Source organism: Carex rostrata, chromosome 3, assembly GCF_964058835.1.
Source record: "Carex rostrata chromosome 3, lpCarRost1.2, whole genome shotgun sequence".
Taxonomy (NCBI): Eukaryota; Viridiplantae; Streptophyta; class Magnoliopsida; order Poales; family Cyperaceae; genus Carex; species Carex rostrata.
In genome coordinates, this window is record NC_135920.1 from 5,519,601 (window position 1) to 5,536,812 (window position 17,212).

The 17,212-nt window shown below is 33.2% G+C and overlaps 1 protein-coding gene and 1 long non-coding RNA gene across 2 annotated transcripts; both read left to right on the forward strand.

Moving 5' to 3' along the window:
- Positions 1-5,457: 5,457 nt before the first annotated feature.
- Positions 5,458-7,576, forward strand: LOC144551105 (uncharacterized). The gene is made up of 3 exons (XM_078298916.1): positions 5,458-5,568; positions 6,426-6,507; positions 6,642-7,576. Exons 1-3 carry the CDS (start codon positions 5,557-5,559, stop codon positions 7,400-7,402), a joined length of 855 nt encoding a protein of 284 aa, XP_078155042.1. The 5' UTR covers positions 5,458-5,556; the 3' UTR covers positions 7,403-7,576.
- A 6,060-nt stretch (positions 7,577-13,636) lies between these two features.
- LOC144551108 (uncharacterized) lies at positions 13,637-16,960 on the forward strand. Its single transcript, XR_013510765.1, has 4 exons — positions 13,637-13,961; positions 14,134-14,706; positions 15,107-15,301; positions 15,932-16,960. It is a non-coding gene; the product is annotated as an uncharacterized LOC144551108 (long non-coding RNA).
- The last annotated feature ends 252 nt before the right edge of the window (positions 16,961-17,212 follow it).

Consider the following 17,212-nt stretch of genomic DNA (forward strand, 5'->3'; position numbering starts at 1 on the left):
AATCATTGAATATTATGCATTACGTAACTACATAACAAGAAGAAGAAATCAGACTAAATTAAATGAGCCCCCCAAATTTCAGAACCTGTCTACATGTTTGCTCTGCCGTGATCTTTTGAAACCCCACAAGACAGCTGGACTTCAGTGTAGTGTAGTTGGTAATAATTCCTCCTTTTGTTCTAATTGAATCTAATCATAGGGGTGTCAACAGCTATGGGATCGGATCAAAACATATTCATATCCATTCAGCTAATGAAAGAATTTTTTTTTTTTTCATATTCATGTTCATACTAATGAACTAATAAAAATAAAATTATTCATACAGAATGGATAAAGAGGAGGGATCGGATGACACCGTTTTTTGGTGACATCGGATGACAGCGTCTATTTTCAAAGTCCAAACAGTCAATCTAAACCGTTCAACTTAATGGATATGTTTAAATGTGCTTGCAGATCAAATTTTACATTTTTCTGAATTTTTTTTGGGTTTATTCAGATGGGTACAAAAATTCAACGGTCCGAATATAGCGATTTTGTTAAATACTTAATAAATAGTAAAAAAATTCAAAAAAATGTAAAATTTGATTTGCAAGTAGATTTTAATATATCCATCATATTGAACGGTTTGGATCGACTATTTGGACTTTGGAACTTCAAAAATGGACATTGTCATCCGATATCACCAAAAAATGGTGTCATCCGATCCCTCCTCACGGATAAATGAATAAAAGATCTAATACTATTAAACTCACAATATATTTTTTTCAAAGCAGGATAAAAGAAGAAAAAATAGATGAAAAAGTTAAATTCAGAGTTATATTAAATATATTTGAATCATAGAACTATATTAAATTCAGAGTTACATTATATTATATTATATATATAATTTTATCTTTTATAATTAATGTATATGATAATGTGTATGAAATAGTTATCATCTATATTCTATTTGTTAAACTAACAAAAATACTTTTTACTAATATATATATTTAATAAACTAACGATTTTTTTTTTATATATATCTTATCGAATACTACACGGTTAGATAAATAAATAAATAAAATATCATCCACATCCTAATTTAGATGTTCTAAATACTTCAACGTGCTTTCCACTCTACCCTCAAACTTTGCACCTAATTAAATTAATTGTTTCAAAAGTTTCTTTAGTTCTTTGGTCAAGAATCTTTTGCTGTTTCGAGCTAGCATGTTGCATTAATTGAGATATATATATAAAGTCGGCCAACTTTCTTTTCCTATTGCATTTGCGATATATATATGTAGTTGGTAGATCGCGTTGTTTGCATGGTTTGGTTGGGTTTGCTCCACTGGAATTGAATTGCTAATAGATTTTGTTTCTGCTCTCTTTTAAAATTAAACAGTCTTAAAATTTTGTCTTTAATTTAGTGGTAAAGACACATTATAACTTCTATATTGAAGATTACAGATTCAAAATTCACAAAGTGGAGAAATTAAATAGCCTTTATCTACTTAATTATTACAGCCTTGTAATTTTGTCTTTGAAATGTATTCGATAGCTTGACTTCCAATCTATATTTCAAAAATAAATAAATAAATAAACAGCCTTTATCTACTTAATTATTACAGCTTTTACTATATAACTTTTTATGTTTTAACTTTGAAACTACAGATTGTTTGTATAATTGTATAGCTTTTACTTAATGATTTGGTTAATATGTTAGTGGCTTGTCATTATCCTTGCTTCTCTCTAGAGTCTAGTACTATGGTGTGGCCAGAGCTGATGCAAGCGCGCGTAAAGGCTAGACAACCGGAAAAAATGTTATTATTACAATGCAAGTATAATAGTATATATAGGTTTTTCTATTATAATATTATACAGTGAGGAGGGTTAAAATGCACTTTTTTGTGTGCTACTAATGTGCATCCTTTCCTCATATCTTCATTTTCAAAGTTTAAATAGTCGATTCGAACCTTCCAACGTGTTCTTCATATTAAAATGTGCTTGGAGACCAAATTTTACATTTTTTGGACATTTTTTACTATTTTTTCAGAATTTTTATTAAACTAAAAAATAATAAAAAATTCAGCAAAGTGATGATTTTCAAAAATTCTGAAAAAATAGTAAAAAATTTCCAAATAATGTAAATTTTGGTCTCCAAACACATTTTAATATGAAGAACATGTTGGAAGGTTCGAATCGACTATTTGAACTTTAAAAATGAAGATATGAGGAAAGGGTGCACGTTAGGAGCACAAAAAAAATTGCATTTTAACCCTCCTTTTATACAATTCTCCAAGTCATTCTAAATCCTCTAACTATACTTTGTTTTTTTTTTGCTCTTTCCTATTCTGATTTTTCAAATTCTTGACATTATTTTTTCGTTTGTAATTATAAATTTGCAAATAATGTCTGATCATTAAAAAAAAAAAAACTATATATGTCTACTTTACTATCACATGCATTGAGATGGATTCAGTGAACTCCTTCGTCCAATACTTCGAAAATTTCTTCGAGGATTAATTATAACCTATTAGAATATTAAGCTTAATCTTATCATAGGTATATGCATCTCAAAATGCGGGATAGAATAAAAAAATTATATTTGTTGGTCAACTTTTATGGAATAATAATCGATGAATATCGTCTCTATTATTAAAACTACAATAATTAAAAATGTAAAACTTTAATATCAAAATAAAACCGTTAGATATTTTGTAATTAAAAGATTACAACATTTTGATTGTTATCAAGAACTTGCAAAAATATACTGGTTTGGATAAATTCTAGACATTAATTTTTCAACTTATTAATTCATATAAAAAAAATCGAAAAATGATAATTATTTATGTGCATGTAGAGAAAATAATATATATCACACTAATAATTTTATTTGTACATATAAATTTTTAAAAAAATATTATTAAAAAGTTGAAAAGTAGAATGATAGAGACACAAAAGATGAACTCTCGTAATTAAATATGTTTGTTGTAATGATTTAATGTTCATTTCAAAACGGTAATGAAATTCACATGGAACATTTAGATCTGACTTGGTCCACACCAGTCAAAAGTCACGTATAAAAAATGAAGTAGAATTATGATGTTTTTAAGTTCAACAATTTTTTAGCGAGTTTTTGTAAACAAACTGGATTTCTAATTTCTCTTTTCTATTGTTCTTTGATCCTATCAAAACAGTAACTTCAAAATTTATCATAATAAATTAAAATGATAAATTTGAGTTGTTGAAATCGATTTACGAGCGATGAATCTATATCCGTCAAATATCAAGTATGTATCTGTATTCATAAAATAAAAATGAATACGAATACGAATATAATTTTACACTATCCGATCCATATCCGTATCCGTTTGCACTCCTAATAGCATTACTGGTCGTAGCGAGATGTTCATCAATGTTTGGTGTTCGTACGGAAGAATATGCACAAAAAATAAATGAAGTGCAAATTAATATGAAGTATAAAATAGGCACGTGATTATCAAGTATTTGGTGAATCATTAATAAAGTTTGAACTTAATTAGTTTTTAAAAACACTCTATATATATGCTATAAACACTATAACAAATTAGGGAAATTTTCTGATCCCCGAGTCATTATATCCGAACGCGCTAATAAGTCTCAATTATATGCACTTTTAGTATGGGTTTAACCTCAATAACTTGACTAATTTTCTTGTATTTTAATATAATTTAGTCTAGTATTTTAATATAATTTAGTCTAGAATTGCTCCAAGAACCAAGTTATTGTCTTTTGTTCGATTAAAATACAGATTTTGGAGCATTTGCATCATCTTTGCGGCCTCTGGGGCATTTTGTGTGGCCGCACCCACTTTGGAAGAAGCCACAAGCAAAAACAGACGAGTTGCATCCCAGTCAAAGCCATGGTGTGGCCGCACCAGACAACAAACAAGCATTTCTAGCACCAGACTCATCCATGCGCCCCCTATGCCTGCACAAGCACCCACACAAACCTTCAGCAGAGCCAGCAAAAATAAGTAGAATCCATGCGTCTCTCTTTGGTCGCACGGTTGGCCACATCACTATGTTTAAAAGTTTGAGAATTTAAAGTGATTATAGACTTTACTTTCAAAAAAAATAAAAGCAACGACTTGTAAATAATTCAAAAATATTTTTTATGGATCTCATTTGAAAGAGAAAATCGAGTAGAAAACGTTTGTATTTTTAGATTCACAAAATTTATGAAGGATCGTCGGAAAAATAAATGAGAATGATTAGAGAAAAAAAAAGGTCGGGTGAAATAAATCTTTTTTGTTTTGACTTGAAAACAAAAGTAGTTAAGAGTTAAAACTATCCATATTTAAAATTTAGATGTTTGCAGATAGAAATTTAAATACTTGTGAGTAGTATTGTAAAATATTACAAATATAACTTAAAAAAATAGATATAAGTGCTAAAATAAAAGTTATATACTTAGAAAGTGCCTTCTTAAATTTATTTAAGGAGCAATTATCAGACTCCCAACAAATTAATCTAGTTTAATAAAAAAAAAAAATTAGCAACTTCACACATTTATGTCCGTTCACAACGTGGACTGATAACTGATTCTTTGTTTTGCACTGCAGGAAATATAATTCTTTTGAGATGAGAAACTTTTAACAAAAAACTTTTTCTAGCACTTTAAGGACCAAAAATAGAAAAAGAAAGTTCGTGGCGTCACCCAAAGAACATTGTGCCAAATTTGGCATGTAAAACTAATTTGTCAAGAAAACTAGAAAAATATATTTATATTTGAGACTGTAATCTTCTAAAAATAAGAAATGGGAAAGACATCGAGTATGTGATGGTGTCGTGTAAAGATAATGTAAAGCCCTAAATAGGTAAAGATATGGACATAGTAGTTTTTACTTCATATAGTGCAGAGTCAAATGCAGTCCCATTTTGACTCTATTGTTTATGCATTACATGAAGCAAAAGTTGCTCTGTCAATATTCTGATCCCTTAAAATTCTATTTTTTTTATAATAGAAAAAATATATCGAAAAAGGAGTACATTCTAATGAAAGCTTATTTTATTAAAAAGAAGGGAATGTCAATCTTGTTCGCTACAGTGTCCGCTACAGAAATCTCGTTTCATTCTCAGAAGATGTCGATTTAGCAGACATGATAGACATTCCAGTCCTTCCTATAAAATGAGATTTCATACGAATGTATTTTTTTTCGATATTTTTCTTTTTCTTTTTTCTATTAATAAAATATCGGCATTAAATTGGTATGTACATTTTTAAAACATATAGCGTGTAAATTGTAAAATTGTTGATGGCCTATCTGTAATTGTTCCATAAGTACGAATATGAACTGTGTATGTATTGTGGCACATGGAACCAGCTAATGAGCCGCATTAAGGGAATGGCAGGAAAAATTAAATGCTTCCAAGGGACGTGGCCCCATGTGATTGGGTTGTTAGTGCCTGTTCGCTGTTTTTAAATAGGTAACTCTCCACTCCCCACACTCTTCCCCTCTTTATACATCTCTTCTCTCTGTTTCTCTCTAACAACCGCTTCTAGTGAAAGGGAAAAGAGCGTTCAATCAACACCTCCATGGCCGACAAGGTTGGTTCTTTTATCAAGTATCAATTACTCCTTTTATTTTTCTCATTTTTTTGTATACATTCTCTAATAATCCGGTGTACGCATTGGAAATCAAGTGATTCACGCCGCCAAAATAGTTACTAAACCACTTTTACGAAATGATTAGTCTCTTGTAAGTTTTGCATTTTAGTACATTAGACTGTTTAGAGTTGCATCACTTCTGTATTGTGGTTTTTTTATCTAAGAGTTAATTTGTCTCTTGCATTAATTATAAATGTATTTGTTTTCTGTATTCTTGTCTCATTTTACCAATTTTCGTGTTTAGTTCGGGCCTTGTAGCCTTATTTAAAAAAAAAAAATCGGGTTTAGTTTCAATTCCTAATTTTTCGGCCCAGTATGTGCCAAATTTCTATCTCTGACTAAAAGATCTTCGAATAGTATTGCGCATTTGCATTTTTTTTTTTTTCATTGTTTAGATTGGTTAATTCATCGTCGGTGTCACTTTCTCTCATATAATAACTTTCCTTTTTTTTTTCTCTGTTTGGTTTTTCTTGGTAGTAAGAAATGCATTAATGCCCTTAAATTTTTTAATATAACCCAGATTGACATTTTAATATAGAAAACTTTCAATTGCTGTCCCTGTCAAAGCCTGGAATTGGTATAAATTTTCCAGCAAAACAGAAGGACACTTTGATTGATTTACCTTGTTCAAGCAATTGCAATCAATTGGCCATTTGTATTATTTTAATATTTAACATGTTTACATACCAATTTCAGTGTAGTTAATAAGTTCAATGCATCCTTACTGGTAACATGGTTTACACCTCAAGTATGCACCCCACATTGAATGCCTTTTCCTAATTTCAATTATTTTACAGAACTCAACTCTGATCCTGAAAGTTGACCTTGATTGCCACCTCTGCTACAAAAAAATCAAGAAGGTTCTCTGCAAGCTCCAAGGTATAAAACAATCAACTTTACACAAGATCCCCTGCATCTTTTCTTTTTTCTATTATCTATCCTTCCTAAATCTGAACTTTACACTTATTATTTCACTACACAACATATTTTAAATCCTTGCTACCATTTTACAGAGAAAGAGGATATCAAGGCAATCATCTATGATGAAAAGAGCAAAAGTATAATGCTCTCGGGGCCTTTCAATCCGGATAAAGTCTCGAATTGGCTCTGCTGCCGAGCATGCAAGATCATAAAAGAAATCGAAATCAAGGACAACAAGCCTAAAGACAAGCCGAAAGACTCGAAACCAGCAGATGATGCAAAGCCGAAAGGTGACAAGCCCAAAGATGACAAGCCCAAAGATGGCAAGGCCCAAAATGGCAAATCCAAAGATGAAAAACCCAAAAGTGACAAGGCCCAAGATGGGAAGCCCAAAGATGAAAAGCCTAAGGGAGACAAAGGTAAGAACAGCAAGCCTGGTGGCGAAATCCCGAAGGGTGACATGCTGAAAGACAAACTGCCGAAAATGGTCAAATTTGACTCTAACCCTGTAATGATCCCTCAAAAAGCTCAGCTGGAGCCATTAAAGAATGAGTTTGGTGTTGTAGGCGGATACCCACAAATGTCCTACCAGCCAGGTTGGCCGGTGGGCCCGATGGGCTCGATGGGCTCGATGGGGCCTATGGGTCCTATGGGTCCAGCAGCTGGTGCTTGCTGCTATAGACCACTTTATGAAGGTTTTTATGGGGGATGCAGGTGCTGTTCATGTGGTACTGTTCAAGGTTATGGAGTGGCTGCACCGCCAGTGGGGTATTATGGTGGCCCCGCACCGGTTGATCCGTACAAGAGTAGCCAGTTCTTCTGTGAGGAGGAGCCGACGTGTAGTATAATGTGATTATGTGATGCGGTAGTATAAGAGAAGTATGAGTTCTTGTATGTCAGTTCACGTTTCGGGGTGAATGTTTTCTTCGGAAGAGTTATTAGATGTGGATTTCGACTTGCAGACAGTTTGTTATTGAACTGATATGTTGTTACAGTACTCTGAGACAAAGTAAATAACTTCTCCTTTTTTTTTCTTTTTTTTTCTGTTGTTTTGTACCTCATTTATTTTTTAGTTTTGCTTGTGCAAACAATGACAATGCAAAAATAATATCGATTGCTTTTGCGCATGAGAAATAATGCTATATAAATTACTCAAGTTCAACACCTTGCTGCTATCCGTGCAATTGACACATAAGGTCTCTCTATAATGATGTTAAAATGATTGGATAAGGTTTGATCAATAATGAAATTTAGGTTATACCTTGCCCCTATTCTCAGGGAAACAAAAACAAAGAAAATCAATATTTGCATGATTGAAACCTGATATTCAGTATAAATCTCCACCCCCAAATAATGCACTCATGTGGCAAGTAAAAACAAATCAATAAAATTATTCTACATCGGAGGCTTTTCAACAAACACCTCTGATTTCCGTAGCGACCCCAGTATTAGGTCTTGGTACCAACTGCCTAACTAATATTCCCAAATTAGCTCCAGGACCATTTGATTGGTACAGGTATGTTAACAAAAGATAAAACCCATTAACATCATTTAATATTTAGGTCCTGTTCGGCACGCCATAATTTTGTGGGAATCAGATGGGATTGGGATCAATTTCCTTTTTGTTTCCAAGCTCCGTTCGGCTGGTTAGTTTTTTCCCCGATGGGTTCCCAAATATATCCCCAATTGTTCCCATATCAATGCAATTTTTTGGGAAAAAAAACATCATCTCAGACACAATTTTTTTCTTTCCAAATCTTCTCTCTCATCAATTTTCTCTCACTTCACGTGGTCATCTGACTCAAGTCTCTCTCTTTCTCTTTCAAATAACAAGCAAATTTCAGCATCTATATATAAATACTAGGATTAAAATTGATTTTTAGATGTGGGACTAACTTGATAAGCTAGGAGACCGGATAACATTTTGCATTTGCATGTGACTATAGGTCCCAATTTTCTTTATCTCAGATTTTATGTGCCCATCCTCCAAATGAAGTGTATTTTATTTGTTAGTATAACTTGTTTTACAATTTAAAGAATAATATTTCTTTGGTGAAAGGATGAAGGTAGATAAAAAGATAAAAGACTAATTACTTTTGTTATATTATTATGTTATTATTTAATCTACTTTATATAATTATAATTGTTTTATTAATAAGCATAATTGTATAATATATATCAAGTATTTTTTAAATGTTTTTTTTTTGTAAATGTTTTTAATTGTTGTTTTCTTATTTTTTTATTTATTTATAAATATTTTCTTATTTTATTTGTACCATTCTAGTAATATTTTTTTATTAGAAATGGTTCATCTTTTTAATATTATTATTTAAATTCATTAATATAATTTTTAAAAAAACTATGTTTACCAAATATTACAATTTACAATCCATTAAAATATTAAATTTACAATATATTATTGGTCTAAATAAATAGATGGTGGCACAACAAAACAGAACGCTATACTATTCAAAAACAATAATTAAATAAAAAATTATTTATAACTAAATTAAACTAAAACAATTAAATAAATATATATATTTCAAAATAAATAAAGATTTCCCACAATTAATCCCATGATACAAACAAACACTCATTTTCTCATAATTAATCCCATGCATTATATACCCGTGGGTTCTCACTTTTTCAAAAGTGAATTCTCATTTCCATTTCTATTCCCATTCCGTAATCCCGTGACATCCGAACACGCCCTCAGCTGTATCCCGTAACATCCGAACATTCCTATTCTCACTTTAAGTTGCATAATATATTTTTGGTAAAAAGGCCGAAGCCCAGTTTCATTAGAAACAAAACAGAGAACAGTTTACATCAAAAAGGGTATAGCCCATGTTTTTTTTTTTTGAGAAAAAATGAGGGTCTAGCCCTTCATTTGATTAAACGGATTAGGTTTACATGAGATTTTGTATCCCAATTTTAAATAAAGATACAAGTAGCTCAATATAGTTGAGCTTGAAACTAAGGAAGGAAAAATAAGAGAAAATGAAATCAAAAAGAAAAAGCTGAAAAGTCTAAAACCTCTTAAGTAGAGGATTTACCAGTATACTAATTTTGAGTCAGTAACTGTTTAATTGGCTTGGGCCTATGTTATTGCATGCCTGCTTGTCTCCATGGTAATTGCCCATTGATCCTGAATTTGTTGAATGAGTTCCTCAATTTCATTTGATTTATCGGTGAAGATCCTTGAACATCGCTCCCGCCAAATAACAAATTGTGCTATTAGTAGCAATGACCTTTCTGCCTTGTTGAGCTCTTTGTTGATGAGGGCTTCCTTTGCTTTTTGTAGTGGCAGTTTCATTCTCATTGTTACTGACAATTGCCGGTATAACTGTTTTGTCACAGTACACTCTTCAAATAGATGTGGTACTGTTTCTAATTGCGACTTGCACATGGTACAGCGGTTGACAATATTCAGTCCCCGTTTCATGAGGTTGTCTATTGTTAAAATCTTATTTGACATCATTAGCCATGAGAACACTTGCATCCTCGGTGGTGCCTTAATTTTCCAGATTTTGTGTGTTGCTGAGATGATGGTTGGAGGGTGCTTAATAGTCTGGTAATATGATTTAACGCTGAATTTTTCTGATGTGGACCATTTCCATCTCGCTTCATCAGAATTGTTGGTGAGAAGAGTTGGGTGCTGCCGCAATCTTGTAGTCAGTTGCGTGAGTTGTGTTGTTGCCTCCTGAGAAAGTGTTCCCCTGAAGAGTTCTCTTATTTGGCCTGTATCGATTGCTTGTTGTACCGAAACTGTTTGATCTAGTGCATATGTGAATAGGATTTGGAATTCATGCAGTAGCACTCCTACACCCCAATCATGCCACCAAAATAGGATTGAATCTCCTTTTCCCACTATTCTGATCAATGAGTCATTCATGAATTTATATGTGGTTTTTAGAGTTGTGGAGAAGAAGTGGGATTTTGGTACCGGCCACAAGACGCTGTTTGTTTGAACAAAAATTGTCTTCCATAATCTTCTTTCTGGATTAATCCACTGCCAGTACCACTTAGCTAGTAAAGCGTCATTGAATTCGGTTAAGTCCATGACTCCCATGCCTCCCAGTTTTCTCGGTTTGCAAACTGTCTCCCATTTGGCTAAGTTATATCCTTTCTTCTGTTGTGAAACCCCATGCCAAAGAAAATGTCTTCTGATTTTATCTATTTCGCCAATGACCCAAGTTGGCAGCTTGAAACATGTCATATAGTATGTCGGTAACGCAGAGAGTACGGAATTTAGCAAGGTTAACCTTCCAGCTATTGATAAGTGTGTCGCTGCCCACCCTTGCAACCTAGTGCTAAATTTTTGTATGAGTGGTAAGTAGGCTGTCTTGTTTAATTTTTTGTTTGAGAGTGGTAGGCCGAGGTACGTGAGCGGAAATTGGCCTAGCTTGCAGCCCATTGCCAGTGCCAATTCCTGTCCTATTTGTTGAGATGTTCGGACTGTTACCAGTTCAGACTTGTTCAAGTTAACCGCTAGCCCTGAGATGCCTTCAAAAGCTGTCAGCACTATCTTCAAAATCTGAATTTGACGCAGTTCGGGTTTTAGAAAAAATAGTGTATCATCCGCATAAAGTAAGCATGGAGACATGTCCGTGAATGGTAGCCGGATTGCTCCTATTGATTTTAATTTGGAGACCCACCTACTTATGAAATCAATTGCTATTATAAATAGAAAAGGCGATAGCGGGTCGCTTTGTCTCACCCCACGCTTCAATGTTATCTTCTTACCAAGTAGTCCATTGATTAATATTTGTGATGTGCCATTTAGTACTGAGTTCTCAATCCAAAGAAGCCAATTTTCTGGAAATCCAAGATTTCTAAGTACCTTGAGTAGGTATAGCCCATGTTTTTGAAAAGCTTTTTGCAAAGCTCCCCCTGCTTCTAATACCTAAGCAACTATGTCATTACTTACTGGAGGCATACAGCACTCAAAGGCCGACATTAACTACATCAAATCACAATCAACACAAAACACATGATCATAACCAAAAGTTAGCTATTTAGTAGATACTGTCTACTCACAGACTCACTCCTAGTAATACCATCTGACTTTCTAAAGGAAGTTGCATAATATTAACTTCTTTCACCAGTGCCGATTGCCATTATTAATTTACATGATTACATCTAATCCAAGAAAATAGAAACAGAGAACTGTGCTTGAAACAGAGCAGCGATTCTAAAGCTCAAAATGGCGAAGAGAACATGAAATAGTTCTCTCCATCCATTGCTTCAAACACCATGCATGAAAGACATAGCCACAAGCTGTCGTACCAATCTTCTCATCTGGTACAAAATCACTGAGACATACTATGCATCTCTGACCAAATGCCTCGCTGCTGCCTCCTCTGTATGTTCCATCTATGCTGGTATTTCATGAAAAATGTTAAATCACCTCCATCATTACTCCCCATTGACCTCGTAACCTTTTGGTCCCCCTCAGCTGAGCCGTACCAGAAAACATATTTACCCACATTCGAACTGTCATCCATACCGTGCCACTCAAATAGTAACTGACTGGTATACCGCTGCTCTCTTTACAAAGGACAAGATGAATTACTTCCGAATTCAGCAGAAGGTCGGTCAATCGGTTCAAGTCGTGCAAGCAGGCATGGCATAGTCTGGCTCTTGAGTTGTACATAAACTTGATGACGGTAAGTGAAGCATGAGCTTTGTGTCTTTCAGAGAGACCCATCTAGTGGGGCTCTCGAAGTTGATGCAGTGGATTCAGATCCGGATTTCTACGGAGGGGCCACTCCCGGTTTGGGTTAATGGGAAAATGATACTATTTAATGTAAGTGTAAGGGGTAAAGATATTGACAATGTTGTTTTCACTTCATGCAGTACACTTATCACACACACGTGCACACACTCTATTATTTGTGCACAAACAGTGAAAAAGTCAGGGGTGGACCCCCCTATACCAGGGGTAGTCGCCCCTCTGGATTTTGAAATTTTATGGTTATCTATCGGTTTCAACCGACTTTGTCCCACTCTAGAATTTTTTTTGCCCCCTATAGAATTCTGATTTATATTTCGAGTTAAATTTAGGGCTAAAATTAAAATAAATTTTTTAAATTATGATTAATAATTAGAATAATAAGTTAGAGAATAATAAATTATAAGTCATAGCATTGAAAATTATAAGTTTAAGCATTATTTTTTATCTAGTATCCAATTAGTTAATGGGTTTGAATCCGATTAACTATTTAAATCTGATTCGCTATGAAAACAGTGTCAATATCTTTACGCTAGTGTAAGGCATGTTTTTGATTGGCTGTGAGATTCTTTCATGTTTTTAAATTTTTTCTTCTTTTTTTTTGTATTGGTAGTTTGATAGAAAAAGAGAAAAGAGAAAGGCAGATGAAATGTGAGATAGGTGAAAGAATGAATCGATTATATTGAAGAGTAAGTCTGTTAACTCTTACTATTAAGTCAAAGAAGACTTGTAAGTTTGAAATCTGAGAATCTGAGATAGCTGCCTAAAATTCATGTAGACTTAAAAATACGTCAGCTAACTCTGTCAGAATTTGTCTAAATAGATGTGTCATTATGAGGTCAACTATGATCAGTCCAGAGCTTTGCAATTTCATATAGAAATGAAAACTCTGAAGTAGTGGGTATATAGAGCTCTGAATTGATCATAGTTGATTCAATAGTTTATTAAATTTGCAAATGGATCTTAAACAATCCACATTATTCATTGAAATCTCAGTTGAATCTTGTATAAATCCGAAATTTGTTAAGGATTCCACAATTGATGTTGTTGTAATATACTAAATATGATTTAAGTTGTTTCAAAACTATTAAAAAAAGCCATTGCTAGTCATATAACCTGTAATAAAATAACTTTATTCTCTATGCTTGTATCATGTATTTTATATACTTTTAACTAAAACATTCAATATGGTCTGAATCCGATCCGAACCCCACTACGATAAACGGATATGGATTCAAATTGGAATCCTTAGATTCTTATTGAATATGAATCTGTATATGATATCCATCTTATTATAGTATTAATCTTGGATGTGTGTTACTGTTTACCTACAGTAACACCTACCTTCTTTACTGTCAGATTCTAATATGATGGTTGAAGATAGTTTTTTCTTGCGCTTACACGTCTCCTCTTCTTCGCTACGTATCGATCTTATCTGTAGCTTTCTTTGCTACAGTTGTTCTCTTCTGATCTTGTCTACCGCATTCCTCTCCTTTGTATCCTTTTTCACACCGCCCCTTTTCCTCTCTCTCCGGACCTTCTCCTCCTCCGCTGGTCTCCTTCTAACCGTTCTCACCCTCTCCTCCCATAAACCCTAACCCTCCCCTCACATCCCTCGTACCCCGGCTTCATCTCTTTGCCTCGCACAACCCAATTCCCAAATCTAAAAAAAAAAAAGGTCAATTTATTGTGTCGGAGATTGAAATAAGATTTGATTTACGTTTTATTGCTAAAATGTTGATGGTTTTTCTTCTTACAGAGAATTTTTGTATTAATATTGGATCATCTCTTTTCTCTCTTTGAAGATATGTATTTTATTTGTAAATAATATGAGTTAATCGATATTGTAGAGATGGCAGCTAAACCATGAAGATGTTTTTACATTCACACTTAAAGATATTGCTACAGAGGTACTCATGCCATAAAATAGATACCTTGGTGTAAGGGTCGCCGGAAGGAAGCTGAAATAGAAAGGGCCATGAAGCTGTGAATGTTGCCAATTTTTGACACATTCTAGAAGAGAATAATATCCTTGGAAGGAAGCTGAAATAAAATTGGGTACCATATTTTAATAGAATCATCATCAATATTGGAAATTGAATCTCACTCTGAATAGACAAAGCTGTGAATGTCGTAAGGATTGCATGCTTCCAATTTTCAGATCAGGTATGCATAATCTGATTTCTGGTGCAAATTTTTTTTGGGATTGATATCATTCAAATGTTTAGTTCCAAGATAGAAACTTCCTTCAGCAACTAAGACAGACCAGCATATGGTACTTTAAGGGTGAATTGTAATTAACTCAAGAATATAACTAAAATATAGTTTAATTTAATAAATTAGATTATGATGGATGCAGATACAAGCTGTTTGGTTATTTGGCGAGAGCTTTGTGATAAGGATCTTGATATACAAAAAACAAGGTTTTGTTAAAACATTTTGAAAGCAATTGAATTATTAACATATTTTAACATTCTCAAAGAATGTGCCAGTCATTTATGGTACAATGTAGTATCATCATATATCAGCCAAATTATGTGCATTCTGGTAGAGGTTCTAACCTTGGCTCTTGGCATATAAAAAAAGAAAAGAAAAAAAGAAATCAACTATATTTGATGAATGGTATATCATGAAGAAATATGATGTAATATATACCAAGTGGCAATATGATGTAATATATACAACAACAACAATACCCCTGACAACGAGGTAACATTTTTTATGGGATTGGGGAGTATTCCCTTTCATTCTCAATTTCTTGGTTTGTTATTACCTCTCTGTGAGCATCATATTGGAAGTGACGATAAATTTTATCCTGTACAGATTCACTACTGCTAGGTTTTCCAAGAAGCCGGTCCCACCAGCCAGTGCCCCGTCCAGAAAGCAGAAGGCTCATTTGAGTACCACGTACTGAAAAACATGGGCCCAACTATGTAATCTCCATTACTATTTTTCAGATACAACCAACATCTGTCAAACTAAAAAAATTTCATATATTGAAGATGCTGAGGTAGTGAGGTATGTTTTTCAGATATGAAATCTTTTTGAAATATCATATTTTAATTAATTTGAAAAGATGTTTCTGGCATGCAACTCAATAAATAAATTTTCAGTGTTAAGGAGTGGAGATTTAATACAACATTATGTCATTATGGGACCTCATAAACAGAGACCATCTCGAGGTGGTGGTGGTGGTGGTGATGATGATGATGATTATTATTATTATTTTTATGATTATGATTATGATTATGATTATTATTATTACTGCTGCTGCTATTATTATTACTATTATTAGTACTACTACTACTACTACTATTATTATTATTATTATTAGCTGCCTTATTGTATGGCTTTGTAAATTACTGCATAGATTTGTCTTATTATTAGATTTGCTGAACTCTAGAATTTAAGGTAGCAACTGCTGCATCAGAACAAAAAAAGCTTTTGTGGATAAATCTCAAGATATCAGGACATCTGGCAAGATAATTAATTACGCTTATCATTTTATGTGACCTTATTATGAGAAACAGTATTATTTCTATAAACAATGGACAACATAAATTAGCTCCAGTTACTCTTTCTTTCTCAATTATATGTGCTGCACAAAATCATTTTTTTTTCTTCTTCTAATTAATTGTTCAAATTCAGGAAAAGAAAACAAAAAGAGACCAAGATGGTAACATATCTAATCAAGGTGAAGCTCTACCAAATAAGGTATTCAATAAAACCTGTTTAAATCCATACAGGTTCCTCCAAATTTATCTTGACTTTACATTTCATTAAATTCTTTAGTGGAACATCCAAAATGTCCTTCAAGTTTACGCATTTATAATTTTGGATCCCTATCTATGGTGGAAATAAATCTGCTGCGATTCTCTGTTAATCCAAATACAAACCGTTCATTGGTTTGGGGATTCATGCATAAAAACTAATTGGTTTGGGGATTCGTGCATTCCAAAAAGTTAATGGTTTGATTTGGAATAGCAGGGACCCTACGATTCTGGAGGATCGCAGCAGATTTACTTCCATCTATGGTATATGTTTTAGGATTGCAGTCATATCCCAGGAAACGGGCCAGTAGTGAACAGTGATGATGGTGTTGTGTACACCCAGAATAATCTTCCTTTGTAATGCAAGCTCAAGTCTTTATCACTCTTTTTCATTTACATTATCATTCACACTTTCACAAAGTTCAAATCGTAGCCTGGGGAACCCAATAAAAAAGGAAAGATTTAACTTTTTGTTTTAGTCACTATCTTTGATGCGTATTGGGAGGGCACAACCAGTGCAATAACAAGAAGAACTGGTATGGTGCAAACTGATGTTAAATTCTTTATTTCAGTGGATATAGTCAAAAGTCATAATTTTGAGGGTGGACGTGCAAAACTAATTTTGCTATTGTTACAAGTAGCTGCAATTGAAATCTTTTCCATATAATGCTTTGTATGAATTGTATGAAATCTAAGCGCGTTATGCAAAATGCAATACATAACAATATTTTTTATTACCTTCGCATTTATTAATTCTTCAACTTTTTTTTAGAACTTATTCTTCAATTTCATTCACACATGATATAATGAATTCATAAGCTTTATGAACTAACTCAGGGACATTAAAATATCCCAAACTGCATAATTTTGCATGTTTAGATTTCAATTTTTTCAGGTTTCATGAGTTACTAGCAAATACCTTTTTCACCGGGCTCAACAACTGTTGCCGAAGCAACGCGATGCCTCTAGTGATTCTTATTCCACTATGATAAACGGATATGTATTCAAATTGGAATCCTTAGATTCTTATTGAATATGAATCTGCATATGATTCTTATTAAATTTTAATAAATTCGCTTTTAGATTATACTATAAATCAATCCGAATCCGATCGTTGGTTGCTCGATCGATGGTTGATCCTTATTATTGTTCTTCCTCA